The sequence below is a fragment of the Lithobates pipiens genome, unplaced genomic scaffold (genome assembly GCF_037356315.1).
Source record: "Lithobates pipiens isolate NorthernLeopardFrog02 unplaced genomic scaffold, aLitPip1_a1.2 Scaffold_28, whole genome shotgun sequence".
Taxonomy (NCBI): domain Eukaryota; kingdom Metazoa; phylum Chordata; class Amphibia; order Anura; family Ranidae; genus Lithobates; species Lithobates pipiens.
The window spans coordinates 15,018,556-15,040,766 of NW_027507789.1; the positions used below are offsets into that span (position 1 = coordinate 15,018,556).

General features: G+C 45.8%; 1 protein-coding gene across 1 annotated transcript in view; it reads left to right on the forward strand.

Annotated features, from left to right (window-relative positions):
* Window positions 1-302: 302 nt before the first annotated feature.
* FSCN2 (fascin actin-bundling protein 2, retinal) overlaps window positions 303-22,211 on the forward strand; it is a 59,795-nt gene continuing 37,886 nt past the window's right edge. Inside the window, exon 1 of the mRNA XM_077458728.1 lies at window positions 303-1,702. Coding sequence (XP_077314854.1) covers window positions 877-1,702 — 826 coding nt within the window. The 5' untranslated portion in view covers window positions 303-876. The remainder of the gene's footprint in view (window positions 1,703-22,211) is intronic.

Here is a 22,211-nt window from a genome sequence, read left to right on the forward strand (position 1 = left end):
AGAGCCACATAATGGGGAACCAGGAGGTGACCTACACAAAGTACCACAGGAATCAGAGAGGCAGGTAATTTTAGACAGGTGTAAAAAGCAAGAGATACAGACAGAATTCATCTGATGGGGAGGAGGGAGAGGATTCGATTACCTTGACCGTCTTTTTTTTTTTTTTTTTCCTTTCCACCTGCAACATTCAGAGGAAAGACACCGGGCGAAGGGAAGAATTTTGTATATGTTTTTTTTTTTTATCATCTAATTTATTTTTATTTTTTTACCGGAGCTACATATCATCGGAGACTTTCCTTTCATCTACAAAGAATTAAAGAGCCTCCGAATAATCGAAGAGAAAGTGTTCACTCAGTAGAGTTGAATATTTGAGAAGCGACCTGACAAAAGGGGCATTGTTTTCGCGGCGCACAGCCTCTTTGTGGCTTATGCAATAGCCCCACTATTGGTTACTGCCGGATCGCGGTTCATTGAAAACCAGGGACAGAGCTTTTGTAATCCTAGATGTGGCCAATTAAACAGGCTGCAGCTACCACTTGGCTGAGCAGTCTGCGTCCCGGCTTAATATGTGAATTGGAAAGTCCACCTCTGCATCCAGTCTGGGAGGGAGATGTGAGGAGCGCGTCAACGTGCAGATTATAGGAGAGCAGCCGGCACTGCCCAAAGTGGAGGCAACTGGAGCTGGATCAAGACCGCGTCATTGGGTGTTAAGTTGAGGTGCTTTTCAGTTCATTCATTTTAATCCAGATCTCCCAGGGCTGCTGACAAAGTGCCTACCTTTTGCGTTTATACGCAGGGCTGTCGGTAACAGGAGACTTTTCTTTTTTTTTTTTACACTTGGACACCTACGGGAGAGTTGAAGAAGAAAAAAAAAAAATGCCAACCAATGGAATACACCAGATTTTGAAGATCCAGTTCGGCTTGATCAATTGTGATAACAGGTACCTGACAGCCGAAGCCTTTGGCTTCAAAGTCTATGCCTCCGCTCCTAGCCTCAAAAAGAAACAGATCTGGACCTTAGAGCAAGATGAGGTGGACAACTCGGTGGTCTACCTCAAAAGTCACCACCTTGGTAGATACTTGTCGGCCAACAAAGATGGAAACGTGTCATGCGAGGCTGAGAAGCCAGAGGAATCTTGCCGTTTTACCATTTCTGCTCAGTCGGATGGAAGGTGGGCCCTACAGTCAGATATACACAAGCGCTTCTTTGGTGGCTCAGAGGATAAGCTGTCCTGTTTTGCACAGACCATCACAGAGACGGAGCTCTGGGCTGTCCATTTGGCCATCCATCCTCAAGCTAACCTTCTTAGTGTTAGCAGGAGAAGGTATGCCCACCTAAGCCCTCAAGAAGATGAGATCTCCACAGACAGCAACATACCATGGGGGGTACACTCCCTTATCACCCTGGTGTACCAGGACAAAAAATACTGTTTGAAGACTTGTGATAACCGCTTCCTGCGTAACGACGGGAAGTTGGTTAAGGACCCCGATAACAGCACCGCCTACACTCTTGAGTTCAAGGGCGGGAAACTGGCCTTCAAAGATTGTACTGGGAAGTATTTGACACCAATGGGACCTACGGGCACGCTGAAAGCTGGGCGGAGCTCCAAACCTGGCAAAGATGAACTCTTTGATCTTGAAGAAAGTCACCCTCAAGTTGTCTTCATGGCATCCAACAAAAGATATATCTCAATCAGGCAAGGTAAAACTCAACACCTGAATTCCATTAGGCTCGTTGATGTGGATTTTGAGGTTGAGTGGTAACCAATTGTTTTATAAAACCACAAATTTGATCAAATTTGAAGTCAATTTTTTGGCATCGTGCTTTTGCAGGCTTTTGAAGTATCTTTATATCTAGTGGTTAACGGTTCCCATTTTTCCTGTTGTCATCATGGTGGTCTGTCCACAGCTATCCACAGGTAACAACGACATGTTCTCATAGACACAGCATTGCTTTGAGTCTAGAACATTTCCCACCAGGCCAAGAAGATATTTCAAAAGCCTCTATCAATGATGGCGAACCTTGGCACCCCAGATGTTTTGGAACTACATTTCCCATGGTGGTCATCTACAGGACCGTCTTTAATATTGATTGGATACCTGGGCAAAAATTTGCTTAGGGCCCCCCTACCCCCATGCAATTTCGCTCTCCACCTTCTCTGAGACATACAATAAATAGCAGCTAGACTTAAAATCAGTTTACTGTATCAGATCAGGCAGCAGTTGTGATTGGTTGCCAGAGGTTACAGCATATCATTACTGCTTACTGACTGGTTGCTAGAGGTTACAGCACTCCTTAAGGCTCACTGATTAGTTGCTAGAGGTTACAGCACATGATTTCAGCTTGTTGATTGGCTGCTAGAGATTACTGTACAGTAATACTGCTCACTGCTTGCTGAAGGTTACAGCACATCATCTCCTCACTGCAGGGGGGCATGATATACATATGAATGCTGCCTTATTTACATATCAGTGCCGTTGGCCTCAGCTATTTACATATGCATGTCACTGCTATTTACATATGAATGCTGGTTATTTACATGTAAACACAGGGTCTGCAGGTGAGTCGTCTGTACACAACAACAGGACTAAAACCTCAAGGGACAAGGGAATGTAAACTGGGATAGTTGGCAAGTATGAGGCAGCTGCTTTGGGCCCCACAACAATGACAGGGCCCAGGGCAGCTGCCCCTTTTGCCCTGCCTTAAAGACGGCCCTGCTCATCTACACTGCAGAGTGCATGAGCACCATGGGAAATGTAGTTTCGAAAACATGTGGGGTGCCAAGGTTCGTCGTCACTGGCCTATTTTGTGGTGACAATATAGATGAGAGGTATTGTATATGAAGGGGGTTATTTTGCTGATATGGGGGCTAGTTTGCCTTTATGGTACAACTCTGACAGCCAATCAGGTGTTTGCTTTCAACTACCGGCCTTCGGTGAATAAAAGCCAGGCTTTGATAGGAACATTTGTAGCAGCCGCTGTTTTTGTAGCATACAATGAAACACAATTCACTTTTATTTATTGTCTGTACTGGTGGGACATTAATTTTTCTGTTTAACGTTTGAGGACCTCAATCATCTGTGAAGCATAGAACATTTTTTTCGTAGCCCTAACATCTCCGACTTCACTATGTTTGCATCGGAAACCCTTAATGATTAATACTGTGTGGCTCTGGAATTACAACATAAATTATTCAATGTGTTTTTCTCTTTCTATGGTCTTGCACTCGAGATAAAGATTCTCTAAATTCTCCTCTACCAACATTTTTTAATAACGGCCAAAAATATTTATAATTTTTTTTTTTTGCCCATGCTTTTCCGTCCAGACCCAATCGACATTACACTCTGCTGCTGGTAGGAGATTCTACTTCTATAGAAGGGTCCTAAGCTGTGTTTTCGCTGACATATATTTAGAATTACAATTTAGATATAATTAAATCACCAGAAATAGTTATTTACCTTCTTTTAGTGTTTCTGCGCTCCTATGTGTTCAGGGCCATCTTTAATATTTATTAGACCCTGGGCAAAAATGTTCTTGGGCCTCCCCCCCCCCCCCCAGTGCAATTTCATTCTCCACCTGCTTTGAGACATACAATAAATAGCAGTTTGACTTAAAATCAGTTACTGTATCAGATCAGGCAGCAAATGTGATTGGTTGCCAGCAGTTACAGCATTGCATTACTGATTACTGACTGGTTGCTAGAGGTTACAGAACACATTATGGCTCACTGATTGGTTGCTAGAGGCTACAGCACATCATCTCCTCACTGCAGGGGAGCATGATATACATATGAATGCTGCCTTTATTTACATATCAATGCCACCGGCCGCAGCTATTTACTTAGTATTGCCGCTGCTATTTACATATGAATGAGGGTTATTTACATGTAAACACAGGGTCTGCCGGTGAGTCATCTGTACACAACAATAGGGCAGAGTTGGGCATCATTAGTAGCAGCACTTCACACTGAGATATCGGGACACAGCACAGGACTAAAACTTCAAGGGAATTTAAACCTGGATAGTTGGCAAGTAGGAGGCAGCTGTTTTGGGCCCAACAACAGTGACAGGGTCCAGGGCAGCTGCCCCTTTTTCCCTGCCTTAAAGACGGCCCTGTGTGTATATATATATGTGCAGGGCAGGACTTAGGGTGGTGGGGGCCCCTGGGCTTGAGTCACTTTCGGGCCCTACCATCTATACATTACCGTATTTATCGGCGTATAACACGCGCCCCAAGTTTAGGAGGGAATTTTAAGGAAAAAAACTTTTAGGAGGGAGGTTTAAGGGAAAAAAACTTACATTTAAATGCCCATCAATGCAGCCTTATCAGTGTCCATCTGCAGCCTTGCCCAGTGTCATTGCAGCCTTGTCAGTGTAGCCTTGTCATTTGCAGCCTTGCCCCAGGGTCATTTGCAGCCTTGTCATTGCAGTCTTGAAGTTTAGAAATGGTGCCGCCAAGATACAGAGTCCTGTGTATCTTGGCGGCCCTCTGGGCCCCACAACAGTGATAGGGCCCAGGGCAGCTGCCCTTTTGCCCTGCCTTAAAGACGGCCCTGTATGTGTTAGATTTCCTGTTATCTGAGTAATTTACCATCATCCAGCAGAACACATTGGAAAAACACTATATTGTGAAAAGTATTGGGACGCCTGCCTTTACACGCACATGGACTTTAATGGCATCCCAGTCTTTGTCCGTAGGGTTCAATATTGAGTTGGCCCGCCCTTTGCAGCTATAACACCCACCCTTTGGCATGCTTTTTGCAAGTTGGTAGAGTATGGGACAGGTACCTTGCGTGTTTGGGACAGTACTAGCGGTAAGGGAAAGGTTCCTGACAAGGAAGAAAAGCGAGGCCTTATCTCTATTGGATCAATTCCTATTTGGGTACAAGATGGCCAGGCCACATTCTGCTCTCTTATCAGAAGCTATCAGTCCAGCTGATGCCTGCTCTCTTCACATTACTGGAAACCATGAGTGCAACTGGTTGGGCAGCATTCCCACTGTGTTTGTTGTTAACTGTTGCTGTATTATTTCAATACAAGTTCTTCACTGTCCCTGACTGCGTGAAATATTGCTGCACCATGCTGCACTCCACCTACAGGATGAAGAGGTGCCACCTTCTATTAGTGGTCAGTGGGAAAGATGCCTCCTTGCAGACAGATTAGGAAGAAAAAAAAGTGTCAGTGGTTAATTATCTGGTAGTATACTGCTTGCTCTTGCCAGTTGACTTCAGTCCCAGAACTACGCAGATACCATCGTGCAGTACATTATTATTAGTATTATTATAATACAGGATTTATATAGCGCCAACAGTTTGCACAGCGCTTTACAACATGAGAACATCAGTCTGATCCTGCTCAAGAAACCTCTAACAACCTCTGGAGAAACCTGAGAAGGGGCCCTTACATTGGTGGTCAGTTGAAGAGGTGCCACCTTCCATTGGTGGCCAGTGGGATGGATGCCTCATAGTTTCATAGTTATTAAGGTTGAATAAAGACACCAGTCCATCCAGTTCAACCTGAGCATCTACAATTGTCCTTATCCCTGTACATTACACACTCACATTGGTCCCTACCCTCAAGGAGCCCACAATCCAAGGTCCCCATTCATATACTAGGGCCAATTTCGGACAGGAGCCAATTAACCTACCTGCATGTCTCTGGTTTGTGGGAGGAAACCGGAGTATACCCGGAGGAAACCCACGCAGGCACAGGGAGAACATGCAAACTCCAGGCAGGTAGTGTCCTGGTTGGGATTTTAACCAGCGACCCTTCTTACTGCTAGGTGAGAGTGCTAACCACTACACCACTGTGCCACCTCATTGCAGACAGATTAGGAAAATAAAACATGTGGCATATGGGTGTTAAAGGTTACCCTCTTTGCTGCCTCACACATGAGTCACACGGGTGGCAATAGGTTAACAAACTTTGTAGCGGATTCCTATGTGAAGAAATAGCTGTTTGTTCCCCTACGTTCTGTGCAGACTGATTCTGAATGGAAAGGTCTGGTTCATGATAATCACCTGGTGCCCTCTCAGTGTTCTGAGAAGAAAAGCTGCAGTGTCTGCATCCCTTTAGAAGTGATTAACCTTTTGGGAGCATCTCACCAAAAATTGAATTTTTGATGCGGGGGATTCCTAAAATCTGACTTGTATCTTAGGCTACCTTTTACACTGGGGGGGTGGGTGCGTCGGTGGTAAAGCTCCGATATCAGCGGCGTTGCTGTCAATTTTGTGACGCTATTCGGCCGCTAGCGGGGAGCTTTTACCCCCCCCCCCCCCGCTAGCGTCCGAGAAAGGGTTAGAACCACCGCAAAGTGCTGTTGCAGCAGCACTATGCTGGCGATATGGAGCGGTGAAGGAGCGGTGTATACACCACTCCAAAGGTGCTGCTAGCAGGACTTTTTTTTAGCATCCTGTCAGGGCACCGCTCCAGTGTGAACAGGGCCGTCTTTAATATCGATTGGACCCTGGGCAAAAAAAATTCTTAGGGCCCCCCTCCCCCCATGCAATTTTGCTCTCCACCTTCTCTGAGACATACAATAAATAGCAGCTAGACTTAAAATCAGTTACCTCTATCAGATCAGGCAGCGATTGCGATTGGTTGCCAGAGGTTACAGCATATCATTACTGTGTACTGACTGGTTGCTAGAGGTTACAGCACTCCTTAAGGCTCACTGATTAGTTGCTAGAGGTTACAGCACATTTCTGCTTGTTGATTGGCTGCTAGATATTGCTGTACAGTAATACTGTTCACTGCTATAGGTTACAGCACATCATCTCCTCACTGCAGGGGAGCATGATATACCTATGAATGCTGCCTTTATTTACATATCAATGCAGTTGGCCTCAGCTATTTACATATGCATGTCACTGCTATTTACATATGAATGCCAGTATTTACATGCGAATACAGGTCTGCAGGTGAGTCATCTGTACACAACAATAGGGCAGAGCTGGGCAGCATTAGTAGCGGCACAGGACTAAAACTTCAAGGGACAAGGGAATGTAAACTGGGATAGTTGGCAAGTATGAGGCAGCTGCTTTGGGCCCCACAACAATGACAGGGCCCAGGGCAGCTGCCCCTTTTGGCCTGCCCTAAAGACGGCCCTGAGTGTGAAAGGGGTCTTTGTGCAGACATCTGGGAAAATCTGTGAGCCAATCACACGTGCAGGAAATTACGTTTCTGGGGAGGGGCGTTCTGTATACCATCTGTGTACAGAGCGCCTCCAGGTGGCCATATTGCTTTTTACAGAAAATTACAGCGGCTGCAGATTGAAAAGGAAAGATCATTTTTAATAACATTCAATTACAATATGATGTGCGTTGCTATTGTATATATTATATATATATTTTTTTCGCAGTTTTCTTTTCCACAAGAGTGGAGTTGCCCTTAAAGGGCAACTCCACACTTGTGGAAAAGAAAACTGCGAAAAAAAAGATATATAATCTAAAATAAGATTTCTTTTATATTCTGTGCCTTGGGAAAAGACTGAGAGAAAAAAAAAAAAAGGTTTACATCTACTTTAATATCACATTTGGACATTTTTAGAATGGCAGAGGGGGAAAAAAAAGGTGCTGTATACAAACAATCCATATTTGACTTTATTTTGATTTTGGCGATTTTTTTATAATTTAGCGTTTTCCTGTAAGATACTACAATCCCAATCGCTGCACCTTTTATATCCGCAGGGATTCCTCTGTACAGACATACCACTGCCTCTGCCAGTAATTCTGACCAATCTGGGACTCTTCTGGTTTTTAGCGTCACGTGGGGGCGGATCTTGGTTCTCGTGGGGGGGGGGAGGAGCCTATTTTGTTCCAATAATGAATGTTGACAAGCGGAGATAAAACTGACCGGCCCACCAGCCAAGCGTCCCTGGAAAATGTTTCACAAACTTTGCCAACTATAACAGAGCTGTGTGTCGGTATTTCCTACATAACATGTTCAGGAAGCCAGCGAATCAGAGGAGATTTATGAAGGACTTAGCCAGTTATGACATTCTTGAACTTTTTAATATTAATTTAATCGGTAATATAAATACCGGCCTCATTCATGCGGAAAAGTAGGAATTGGCTTTAAAAAAAAAAATGTGATTAAAGGGGAATCGTAATCTTTTTATTTTTTAGACCCCTTTCACACTGGGGCGTTTTTCAGGCGTTTTTTCGGCGCTTTAGCGTTAAAAAAAAGTGCCTGTAAAGCGCTTGAAAGAAGCCTCATCTGCAGTCCCAATGTGAAAGCCCGAGTGCTTTAAGAGCCCTTTCACAATGTCAGCGCCCGAAAAACGCTTGTAAAGCGCCGCTTAAACTAGCAGCGTTTTACCAGCGTTTTTTGAGCGTTATTGGGGCGTTTTTAACCCCTGCTAGTGGCCAAATAAAGGGTTAAAAGCGCCCACAAAACGCTGCAGCCAATAGCGTTTTTCAGGCGTTTTTCCGGCGTTTTACAGGCGCTTTCCATTGATTTCAATGGGAAGGGGGGCTTTAGGAGCGTTGTATTCACCGCTCCAAAAGCGCTGCAAAGAAGCTGCTTGCAGGACTTTTTTTGATGCCCTGCCAGCGCAGCGCCTCAGTGTGAAAGCACTCGGGCTTTTACATTGGGATTGCAGTTGCAGCTTCTTTCAGGCGCTTTTTTTAACGCTAAAGCACCTGAAAAACGCCCCAGTGTGAAAGGAATCTTGGTGTGAAAGCACTCGGGCTTTTACATTGGGATTGCAGTTGCGGCTTCTTTCAGGCGCTTTTTTTAACGCTAAAGCACATGAAAAACGCCCGAAAAACGCCCTAGTGTGAAAGGGGTCTTAGACATATACCGGAAAAGAGATCAATCAAATGCAGCTTTTCTCAACTGCTTTTTTTTTTTTTTTTGGAGGAGGAAGGCTTGTTTTAATTTCTAGGTTTTATCGCACCTTCTTATGCTCCTCTGTATGAAACAAACATACCCCCTTCTTAAACAATTCAGAGAGTGGTAGTCCTCTTGGGACTACTCTATCTTATACATAATCAGAATGTTGTATCTACCCAAACTTCTCTACCCATTCCGGCCCATGCTATTCCCCTCTGTCAGGGCCTGAACCTGCAACCTCTGCTGTGTCTGCCAATATCTCTTTTTGCTGAGCCAGCTAAGATGCTGGACAGCTCCCTGCCTGATTGCAGCCTTAGCCCTTGTACACACGGTCGGAGATTCCGACAACCAAATCCGTCGGATTTTGTCCGTCGGATTTTGTCCGAAACTGTTGCATACACACGGTCGGACAAAGTTGTCGAAAAATCCGATCTTTCAGAACGTGATGACGTAATTTCGTTACGATGGGACTATGTTCAGGCTAGTAGCCAATAGCTTTGATGTAGGAATTTGATCTGAGCATGCGTGGCACTTTGTCCGATCGGAATTCTCTACACATGATCGGAGTATGTCCTATCGGACCAGTTTGGTCGGAAAATATTTCCAGCAAGTTGGAAAATTTGGCCTGACGGATATTCCGACGGAAACAGTCCGATGCAGACCACACACAGTCGGATTATCCGACAACACGGTCCGATAAGACACATTCCGATGGATTCTCCGACCGTGTGTACAAGGGCTTAGACAAGCTTGTCTTGAACTTTGTTTCTGGTAAACCTTGAACCCTTTGCTCCTCCCACGAACTTCCTATTTAAGCCATGTCTCCGCACTTCCTGTTTGCCAGGTTATTGTACTCTCTCCGGCCGTTCTCTCGCTCTTGTCACTCCTGCTGCCGTCCGTATCTTCGCTATCACTCATTACCAACCTTTGTCTTGTTACTCCACTACGCTTCTACTTAATCCCAACCTGTAACTACTTGTTAAAGTGGTTGTAAACCCTTACAGACCACTTTAACCTACCGATAAGCCTAGATTAAGGCTTACCTGTAGGTGCTTGAAATATCTCCTAGACCTACACGGTCTAGGAGATATTTGCAAATCGCCTTACGGCAATTTCTTCTGCGCATGCGCCGGAGTTAGAAAGGGCATGCTGTGCTGTTTCTAGCTCGGGTTATGCCGTGACTAGCGGCTCCTGCGCACATGCGCGGGAGTGACGTCACGCGACTCTGGCCAGTCACAGAGCCGAAAGGAAGAGTGGTGAAAAATGGACGCTCGATGCTAGCGAGGAAGACAGGGACATCGCAGGCTTCTTCTGCAGGTAAGTGTCACATAATGGCCTACTATGCGATGCATAGTAGCCCATTATGCTTTACCTCTGCAGGGAAACAAAGAGGAAGTAAAACCCATCAGGTTAACGACCTTTGGCTTGTTTACCGATTACTCTTCTGCTTGATCCCTACCTGCTATATCTGCTACTGGACCCCAGCTTGCTCACCTCCTAGTAGAATGATTGTGAGGACCGCGACCTGGAACTAAGATGCCGCAAAACCCATCCACACCATCAAGAGCTCTGGAGAACACCAGTTAGTGATTAGACCCCCAATCTTAGGTGAGACAGTATCATTCACCCCAGTGATCTGCATGTATACTTATCCAGCTGGTTGCTGGGATTCGCTCTACTACTATACCTACTGGTCTCCGACACCCTCACATATTTTATGCTTTTTTTTTGCAAACCCAATGTATCTGGGGCCCAGCCAGGGCCAGGCTCAGTAGTCGTCCCCAATATAAATCTAACTTATGGGGAGGCCTAGGGGTACCTAATATGCATGACTATTGCAAATCTGCCAAGATTGAGCCTCTAGTTCAACTACACTCCACATTAGAACCACCACTATGGACCTTTTTGCATATTTTAGCTGTCCATTCAGTTCCCCTTTCATCTGTGTCCCCCACCCTTGGATCCCAAACACCCAATCCTGTTCTGACGCATATCCTTTCTATCTGGGATTCTATTAAATATTCGTCAGGATTTATATCACCCCAAACCCCACCTCTTTAGTTCTCCTCAGGAATGGATGATTCCATTAGTTTCAATGGTGGAGAACACGTGGATTCACCACAATCTTCTTGTTGCAAACTATCTATGGGATCTGTACCTTTCCACAACTTCAAGAATCCCACCAAGCTCCCAATAACGATTTATTCCACTATCTACAACTGTGGCATTTTGTGGAGTCCCTACCCAAGAACTGAGACTTACCCCTGTCTCTTACAGCTTTTGAATCAATCAGCAGATCCAATCCCTCGTCTAAAGGATTGATATCACTTTTAAATTCCACTTAATTTTTAACCCTTGGTGGTGCGCAAAAACAAAATACCTAAGTGTAAAAACACACACAAAACGTGCACTTAAGGGTGTGTCTCTAGTTCACCTACTGAAGTAGTAGGACGCTACCCTGACACTCCGGGGCGCAAGGCTCCTGACAAGGTCAAGGCTCAACATGGTCCACCTAGCCAACAGGCCTGGCAGACCCCTCTCCTCATGATCTCCTGAAGCCGACCATCGTGTACTAGGTGAGGGGCTCTCCTGAAGAGCGATCCTCTGGTTCGGGGGAGGAAGGAACCTAATGGCCACACATCCCCCCATAGACTTTAGGTTAGGACTCCATCCTGGTGAGGAAAAAGAAACACAGATGAAAGTGACAAAACATGAGAGAAAAATTTATAGTGCCAGTGAGACTGTCTTGGGTAACTCTAGTCAAGTCTTATTGCTCCAACTAGGAAAATTAACTCAGGAAAACCCTTACCCTAGAAGATCAGGGTGAGATCTGTTGATTCTCATTGAAGTGCTCCCGAAATTTACAAACTTTAGAAAACATTTACAAAGTGATGTCTCATTGGTATTTCACCCCAGCTAGAATAGCCAAGTGCATTCCATCCCCTACCCTACTTCTTGTATCAGAGGGTGTCGGGGAACAGGTTTCACACATGGCAGTCGTACCCGGATGCCCGCTGTCTTTGGATAAGATTTTATTATATGATCGATTCACTCGAAGCTCTACTTCACAACCCATAGATAGCATTCCTCGTTACAGCTCAACATTCATATCACACATTTTTATAGCCACTAAGCAAAGCATAAACATAGAAGTCCCCATTCCTTAATTTCATGGAGGTTAAGTCCCAAGTACAGGTACATTAATCCAAAATGAACATAAATACTGGAAGACACATATGAAATGGCTTAATTATTCTCCTCCATCATAACAGTTCTCATGTCTCCTTCCTATGATATCTAGAGGCAAGCTTGATACTGTACCTAGGTTAAGCCTCCATCCTATACAACTATCTTGGCAGCCTCTGAGGTTCCTCCACATCACCTTCCTCTTCCCACTATCCCTTCCCTCTTCATCACCACCACTCTGCAAACCTTCTCCCCTTACTCTTCACTAGACATGGGCGCCGTCAATAAATTTGTTTTGTTCTGTTCCGTTACGGTTCGTATTAAAATTAATTCATACTTCGTATTTCGTGTCCGAAATTCCGTTTTGTACAAAATACAAATTGTCATTAGGTTCGAAATATACCTCAATATGACAGTCGATGCTGATGGAAGTTTGTTTTTTATCTGAAATACGAAATTCCGTTGAAGAATTTCCTATCCGAAATACGAATTTTCATTAGATGAGAAAGAGAGAAGCGGATTGTCTGCCATGCACCGCTGGTCCAGTTTCCGCCTGCTCCTCCTGGGGCTGCTTATTATGAGGGGCTCCCACCATCCCTGTGCTATGCTGACTTCCTCCTGGGGCTGCTTATTATGAGGGGCTGCTTATTATGAGGGGCTCCCACCATCCCTGTGCTATGCTGACTTCCTCCTGGGGCTGCTTATTATGAGGGGCTCCCACCACCCCTGTGCTATGCTGACTTCCTCCTGGGGCTGTACCTCTGCTGTGCATATTATGAGGGGCTCCCACCATCCCTGTGCTGTGCTGACTTCCTCCTGGGGCTGCTTATTATGAGGGGCTCCCACCATCCCTGTGCTGTGCTGACTTCCTCCTGGGGCTGCATATTATGAGGGGCTCCCACCATCCCTGTGCTGTGCTGACTTCCTCCTGGGGCTGCTTATTATGAGGGGCTCCCACCATCCCTGTGCTGTGCTGACTTCCTCCTGGGGCTGCATATTATGAGGGGCTCCTCATAATAAACAAATCGCACATGTCTACTCTTCACCTGTTACTTCTAATTCTTTATTTCTTCCTTCACTCTTTATGTAGTTTTCCTCCATCTTTGGGTGGCTTTTGAGGTCACAGTCTTTTTGCTCGAAGCCTTGCAGGTAAAACCTTTCCTCTTCGCATACAACTATTATTATATGCCATGTATCTATAGATAATCTTTTTTGCTCACGAGCTTGTCTTTAGAATAACGAAGAAATCGCTATTTGGCTGTATTAACGCTTCACAATACCACGATCGTTTCCTTGTATCTGGTATTTAATTTGTCAGTATGGACCAACAGACTCTCTGCTTCAAGACTGTAATCATTGTATATTTTCTGTTCAAATTAAAAAAAATTATTGGTAACAGAAATCATGTTTGAGTTTCACGGAAACCCCCTGGTGAAACCAATTATTTGGATGTAGGAGGGAACCCCCCCCACCCTTACATTATCGGTCAGAATGTCACCCCCTACAGAGAGCTAAAAAGATCATTGATGTCTGGCAGCTGGTTCTGCAAATTGGTGTTGGCACCAACATTATGCAGGCACCATCAGATGGGAGGTTAGTCATCAATAAATGGGAGGTCAGTCAATCAATTCAAGGAACGCCTATCAACCTCTGAAGGCACCCAAGAACCACAGAGCCATGGTAAGGAGTGGCTGGTCTAATGTATGTATTCTTATCAATGTTTTGTAGAAAACCTTGTATAGTTCATTAAAGTACAAGGAGGGGCGAGAAGCAGCACTAATGAACAGCCCAAATGGTCCAATATTTAATTAATAAAAAACTGGCTTTAAAAGTTCTCCAGTCTCAGGCCGCGTACACACGCGGGGACTGTTCGCCCAACTTTGTCCGCTGAACAGTGTTTCAGCGGACAGTCCGCTCGTGTGTGGGCTTTCAGCGGACAGTTTCAGCGAACAGTCCACTGAACAAGGTTTTTCGGAAATTCCGAAAAACTGTCCGCTGAAACCTTGTTTCAGCGAACAGTTCCCTCGTGTGTAGGCTTGTTCGACAAACTAAGTTCCGCGCATGCTCAGAAAGGATTTACACGCCGAAAGTTATAATGCAGTGTATAGGACGTCGTATTTTTCGTCCCGTCGTACGTGCCGTTCACGTCATCGCGCACGGTTTCAGCAAACTGTTCGTACGTCGTGTGTGGCCATGTCCGTCCATGCTAATTTTGAGCGGACTGTTTGCCGAAACTGTTTGACGGACAAAGTTGGGCGAACAGTCCCCGCGTGTGTACGCGGCCTCAGGGAACCCCTGCCAACAATTATAAATCTACAACTCACGATACATTAGTGTGATGGTCAGTTGGAAGAATGGTCCTTATACCTGTGGTCATTGGGAAGAATTACCTCCTAACAGATAGCTAAAACGATCAATGGTGTCGGTGGGGACTTATCCGAGAGGCAGAAATGGCCCAATGCTGAAGGAACCCCTAGCAACCTCTGGAGGGACCCTAGGGTTCCATGGAACCCTGGTTGAGAAGCATTGATCTAGGACCTGACAATGGTTCAGGGTTCCACTCAAGAGACAAGGCGTCTATATGTAGGGGTAAGACAAAAACAATTCCATAGCTCAGCTCACCAACCAGTCTACTGACCAACCAAATTAACCTGTCTAACCATCTGTTAAAAGTAGGGGTTTAAATAGCACACATTTGCAAACGCATGTGAAAGCTGTAAGGCCTCGTCACAGCACCCTTAGCTGCTTGCAGTCCTAACACTACAAATTTATAAGTGTCTCCACAGTGGAAGCACATGCATGGAATGAATAGATGTGGGACAGGTGAGCCTGGAGGCTGCCCAAGCCCCCTTAAAGGAACAGGAGCACACTGGAGACCCAGCAAGAGCACAATCGCAGCGAAGGTGTCCAGTGTGTCCCCATAGCTAGTACCATACTAGCTCATTATGAATAACTTACCTGAGATGGAAGCCCCCGAAGTGACCCTTGTTCTTCTCCTCCATCGCCGTCATCTATCCCGGAGTGACTTCCGGGTATTGCGGCTCTGGCGCTGTGACTGGCCGGAGCCACGATGACGTCACTCCCGCGGGAGCCGCCACTAACGGCAGGATCGCCATTAGCAGCAGCATGCTCAGTGCTCCTGTGCGCCGCTGTCTACGGCCCATGCACCGTAGACATCGGTGCCAGTCTTTTGCAAATATCTCCTAAACCATGTAGGTTTAGGAGATATTTGTTGCACCTACAGGTAAGCCTTAATCTAGGCTTACCTGTAGGTAAAAGTGGCCTTAGGCTGGATTCACACCTATGCATTTTTAGTGCTTTTTGCATTTTGCAGATTTGCACTACAGAACGTGTTCCATAGGAAACTATGTTAAATGGACTGTAGTAGAAATCTGCAAAATGCAAAAAGCACTAAAACTGCATAGGTGTGAATCAGGCCTTAGAGGGTTTACAACCACTTTAAGCTATTGTGCAAAGAAGAATGGGCAAAAATGTCCCTCTCTAGATGTGCAAAGCTGGTAGAGACATCCCCAAAAAGACTTGCAGCTGTAATTGCAGAGAAAGGCGGTTCTACAAAGTATTGACTCCGGGGGGCGCCATACAAATGCCCCCCACACTTCACTTCACATATTTATTTGTAAAAAAATTGGAAAACCATTTATCATTTTCCTTCCACTTCAAGATTATGTGCCACTTTGTGTTGGTCTATCAAATAAAATCCCACTAAAATACAATTAAGTTTTTGGTTGTAACATATGGAAAATATCAAGTGGTATGAATACATTTTCAAGGCACTGTAAACGTTTACTGTACAAAGTAAGGTCCGTTGGCATGGACCATAGGGTGAGAACATAGATTGAAAACTGGCTACAAGGGCAATTTCAGAGGGTGGTGATAAATGGGGAGTACTCGGAATGGTCGGGGGTGGGTAGTGGGGTTCCCCAGGGTTCTGTGCTGGGACCAATCCTGTTTAATTTATTCATAAACGACCTGGAGGATGGGGATGGGGGAAACAGTCCAATCTCTATATTTTAAGACGATACTAAGCTAAGCAGGGCAATAACTTCCCCGCAGGATGTGAAAACCTTGCAAAAAGATCTGAACAAGTTAATGGGGTGGGCAACTAAATGGCAAATGAGGTCCAGCATAGAAAAATGTAAAATAATGCATTTGGGTGGCAAAAATATGAATGCAATCTATAGACTGGGGGGGAGAACAGCGGCAGAGAGTGTATAAGACATGTAAAATTGATGTTAGTAGTCCGCGGGATTCAAAATTGTGAGTTTAGTGGTGCATGAGGTTCGAAAGTTTGGTGACCGTTAATCTAGAGGCAGGGACCCCCTTTTATTCCAGCTTTTTTATTCCAGCTCTCCTGCCTACTTCTGCTGCTGGGACTGGAGTAGTGTGTGCAGGAGAATGGTGGGCAGCAAGCAAACCCTACACAGTCTTGATCTGTTCTTTGTACAAAACAGGAGGGAGAGAGCACAGCCCTCGCCTCCTCCCGGCTCCCTCCACCACTCTGCTGCCTCTGTCGGAAACCCAGAAAGCTGTGCGGGTGCCCGGCGTGGCCCTTCCAGTGTCCACCTCAGAGGTGACTAACGTGTCTCCTTGTGCTGGTTACCCAGTTAGCAGGTCTTCAGCCTCTGTTGGCGTGACCGTTGGTGGGGTTATTCCCGGTGATCTTCCCCCTATTGAGTCACTTTTTTATAAGTGCAATTTGACTATTTTTTTTATCTTAAATGGTGTTTTTATTGGCATGATCCGGTGCGCTGTGTTCTGTACTTCGCTTATCCGGCCTTGTATACACGCAGAGCTTGCAAGGACGGGCAGACTTCCCTTGGTACCTGTGCAGTGCGGGATTTGAATTCAGTGTTGGTATCTGGGCACAGAGCAATCGCCGGAAGTGGCTCCTCCATCTGCTGATCGAAGCCCCCCCCACGTGTTCAGGAATTTGCCTCTTTTCCTAGACACAGTACAAAATATCTCACTAGAATGGGGTCCTATGTAGGTGCAGCTCAATGCAGACAATCCTCAGATGGATTTGTATATATTCTGTCAGTAGGGAAGGTATGGATCCTGTGTTCCTGCAAAGCAGATACATGGCTCTATGCCTTCCCCTAGTAAAAGCACCTCCCCCACTACACTAAAACACTGGCTAGGCACGCATTTAACCCTTTGATTGTCCTAGATGTGTAACCCCTTCCCAGCCAGTGTCATTGGTACAGTGACAGTGCATATTGTTAGCACTGATCACTGCTCAACTATAGTGCTTCAGTTTAGGGCACAAGTGGAAATCTTTCATACATAAGTCACACATTGTAAATGAATCCTAAATGTCTTGAAGCGATTTTTCTTTTTTATTTCGGGGTCAGTATTGGGCTTCCGCAGTCAAAGAGGGGCGCCTCGTGTCCATTGCCGCTTCCCCGCCACTCATACATGTTTATTATAGTGAAGTGTACAGTATGTGTAAGCAGCAATTATACATATTTATTGAAGATGATCCTCGTACTATAACTACAGCCCGTCATACTCACCCATTACCTGTCATTTCAGGATCTTAAATAACTCCCGAGTTAAAGGGGGGGACTTATTAGGAGGGTGATAGCCGATGATCTGCCCTCAGCGTGTCCTTTCATCTCCGCACATATTTCTGACACGTTATGCTGTGATGTAATGAGGCATTTACCTGTCACTCCAGTGTGCTATAGAATGAAGTATATAACAAGGTAACATAACCACTTGAGTACCGGCCTTTGTATCCTCCTCCATTACCCGGCCACTTTTCTGTTTTTAGTGCAGTTATTCGTTTGACTGACAATTACTTTGTCATGCAACACTGTATCCAGATGGTTTTTTATATATTTCTTTGAGACTGAGCTTTTTTTTTTTTTTGGTGGTACTTCAACACCACTGGGGTTTTGTTTTTCACTATATAAAAGAAAAAAAAAGACCAAACGTTTTGATGAAACCTGATGTACCACATTCCTCAAGGCCCTAAAATCCCCCCCAAAATTGTTCTGGTTTTGGGATGCACGGTGCAGCAGTCGGAGCACAGGGGTCAGGATTGTGTAATGCACAGAACAGCTTGCAGATTTCAGTAGTCAGGAGTTAGTGTTTCCCCCCCTAAGGTGGTGATCAGTGGTGAGTGCCCCATAACATTGCCCCCTTTATAATCCAAAATGTCCCCTCTGTGCCCCATTGCTTCTCATTGGTGGTCAGTGTGCCTCCTTTATAATCCAAAATGTCCCCTCTGTGCCCCATTGCTTCTCATTGGTGGTCAGTGCGCCTCCTTTATAATCCAAAATGTCTCCTCTGTGCCCCATTGGTGGTCATCGTGCCTCCTGTATAATCCAAAATGTCCCCTCTGTGCCCCATTGGTGGTCAGTGTGCTGCCTTTATAATTCAAAATGTCGCCTCAGTGCCCCATTGCTTCTCATTGGTGGTCAGTGAGTTTTCCGTCTTTATAATCCAAAATGTCCCCTCTGTGCCCCATTGGTGGTCATCGTGCCTATTTATAATCCAAAATGTCCCCTCTGTGCCCAATTGCTTCTCATTAGTGGTCAGTGTGCCGCCTTTATAATTCAAAATGTCCCCTCTGTGCCCCATTGCTTCTCATTGGTAGTCAGTGTGCCCCCTTTATAATCCACCATGTCCACTCTGTGCCTTATTGCTTCTCAATGGTGGTCAGTGTGCCCCCTTTATAATCCACCATGTCCCCTCTGTGCCCCATTGCTTCTCATTGTGCCTCCTTTATAATGCAAAATGTCCCCTCTGTGCCCCATTGCTTCTCAATGGTGGTCAGTGCACCTCCTTTATAATCCACCATGTTCCCTCTGTGCCCCATTGCTTCTCATTGGTGGTCAGTGCACCTCCTTTATAATCCAAAATGTCCCTCTGTGCCCCATTGCTTCTCATTGGTGGTCATCGTGCCTCCTTTATAATCCAAAATGTCCCCTCTGTGCCCAATTACTTCTCATTAGTGGTCAGTGTGCCGCCTTTATAATTCAAAATGTCCCCTCTGTGCCCCATTGCTTCTCATTGGTAGTCAGTGTGCCCCCTTTATAATCCACTATGTCCCCTCTGTGCCTTATTGCTTCTCATTGTGCCTCCTTTATAATGCAAAATGTCCCCTCTGTGCCCCATTGCTTCTCAATGGTGGTCAGTGTGACCCCTTTATAATCCACCATGTCCCCTCTGTGCCCCATTGCTTCTCATTGTGCCTCCTTTATAATGCAAAATGTCCCCTCTGTGCCCCATTGCTTCTCATTGGTGGTCAGTGCACCTCCTTTATAATCCAAAATGTCCCTCTGTGCCCCATTGCTTCTCATTGGTGGTCAGTGTGCCACCTTTATAATCCAAAATGCCCCCTCTGTGCCTTATTGCTTCTCAGTGGTGGTCAGTGTGCCTCCTTTATAATTCACCATGTCCTCTCTGTCTCATTGGTGGTCAGTGTGCCGCCTTTATAATCCCAAATTTCTCCTCTGTGCCCCATTGCTTCTCATTGGTGTGTATCAGAAACCATGAAATCAGACAGAGACAGAAGTACAGTTAAATCACACTTGTTTAATAATAAAAGTAAAAAGAACAAAACGTAGTCAAAACATAGCCAACGTTCAGTAACTGGAATGGATAGTCAGCCAAGCCAGAAGTCAGGGATCAATGTAGTGGAACGGCAAGCAGGATCTGGAGCCAGAAGGGATGTCAGCAAAGCAAGTCTTTAAACAGGAAGATAGTCTCTGTGATGTTGACCAAGGTGAAGGCAGAGAAACTCTGGACAAGACAGCTTAAGTAGGCAGAACTGACAAGCAGGATATCATCAACAGGTAACTGTGGAGAGATAGGAGCTGGCAATCAGCGGAAAGCTGAGCGGCCAGCTCAGAGAAGGCAGGGCTGAGACCAGTGTGCCCCCTTTAAAATCCAAACTGTCCCCTCTGTGCCCCATTGCTTCTCATTGGTGGTCAGTGTGCCGCCTTTATAATCCAAAATGTCCCCTCTGTGCCCCATTGCTTCTCATTGGTGGTCAGCGTGCCCCCTTTATAATCCAAAATGTCCCCTCTGTGCCCCATTGCTTCTCATTGGTGGTCAGCGTTCCCCCTTTATAATCCAAAATGTCCCCTCTGTGCCCCATTGCTTCTCATTGGTGGTCAGCGTGCACCCTTTATAATCCAAAATGTCCCCTCTGTGCCCCATTGCTTCTCATTGGTGGTCAGCGTTCCCCCTTTATAATCCAAAATGTCCCCTCTGTGCCCCATTGCTTCTCATTGGTGGTCAGTGTGCCCCCTTTATAATCCAAAATGTCCCCTCTGTGCCCCATTGCTTCTCATTGGTGGTCAGCGTGCACCCTTTATAATCCAAAATGTCCCCTCTGTGCCCCATTGCTTCTCATTGGTGGTCAGCGTGCCCCCTTTATAATCCAAAATGTCCTCTCTGTGACCCATTTCTTCTCATTGGTGGTCAGCGTGCCCCCTTTATAATCCAAAATGTCCCCTCTGTGACCCATTTCTTCCCACTGGTGGTCAGTGTGCCCCCTTTATAATCCAAAATGTCCTCTCTGTGACCCATTTCTTCTCATTGGTGGTCAGTGTGCCGCCTTTATAATCCAAAATGTCCTCTCTGTGACCCATTTCTTCCCACTGGTGGTCAGTGTGCCCCCTTTATAATCCAAAATGTCCCCTCTGTGCCCCATTGCTTCTCATTGGTGGTCAGTGCACCTCCTTTATAATCCAAAATGTCCCTCTGTGCCCCATTGCTTCTCATTGGTGGTCAGTGTGCCACCTTTATAATCCAAAATGCCCCCTCTGTGCCTTATTGCTTCTCAGTGGTGGTCAGTGTGCCTCCTTTATAATTCACCATGTCCTCTCTGTCTCATTGGTGGTCAGTGTGCCGCCTTTATAATCCCAAATTTCTCCTCTGTGCCCCATTGCTTCTCATTGGTGTGTATCAGAAACCATGAAATCAGACAGAGACAGAAGTACAGTTAAATCACACTTGTTTAATAATAAAAGTAAAAAGAACAAAACGTAGTCAAAACATAGCCAACGTTCAGTAACTGGAATGGATAGTCAGCCAAGCCAGAAGTCAGGGATCAATGTAGTGGAACGGCAAGCAGGATCTGGAGCCAGAAGGGATGTCAGCAAAGCAAGTCTTTAAACAGGAAGATAGTCTCTGTGATGTTGACCAAGGTGAAGGCAGAGAAACTCTGGACAAGACAGCTTAAGTAGGCAGAACTGACAAGCAGGATATCATCAACAGGTAACTGTGGAGAGATAGGAGCTGGCAATCAGCGGAAAGCTGAGCGGCCAGCTCAGAGAAGGCAGGGCTGAGACCAGTGTGCCCCCTTTAAAATCCAAACTGTCCCCTCTGTGCCCCATTGCTTCTCATTGGTGGTCAGTGTGCCGCCTTTATAATCCAAAATGTCCCCTCTGTGCCCCATTGCTTCTCATTGGTGGTCAGCGTTCCCCCTTTATAATCCAAAATGTCCCCTCTGTGCCCCATTGCTTCTCATTGGTGGTCAGTGTGCCGCCTTTATAATCCAAAATGTCCCCTCTGTGCCCCATTGCTTCTCATTGGTGGTCAGCGTGCCCCCTTTATAATCCAAAATGTCCCCTCTGTGCCCCATTGCTTCTCATTGGTGGTCAGCGTTCCCCCTTTATAATCCAAAATGTCCCCTCTGTGCCCCATTGCTTCTCATTGGTGGTCAGCGTGCACCCTTTATAATCCAAAATGTCCCCTCTGTGCCCCATTGCTTCTCATTGGTGGTCAGCGTTCCCCCTTTATAATCCAAAATGTCCCCTCTGTGCCCCATTGCTTCTCATTGGTGGTCAGTGTGCCCCCTTTATAATCCAAAATGTCCCCTCTGTGCCCCATTGCTTCTCATTGGTGGTCAGCGTGCACCCTTTATAATCCAAAATGTCCCCTCTGTGCCCCATTGCTTCTCATTGGTGGTCAGCGTGCCCCCTTTATAATCCAAAATGTCCTCTCTGTGACCCATTTCTTCTCATTGGTGGTCAGCGTGCCCCCTTTATAATCCAAAATGTCCCCTCTGTGACCCATTTCTTCCCACTGGTGGTCAGTGTGCCCCCTTTATAATCCAAAATGTCCTCTCTGTGACCCATTTCTTCTCATTGGTGGTCAGTGTGCCGCCTTTATAATCCAAAATGTCCTCTCTGTGACCCATTTCTTCCCACTGG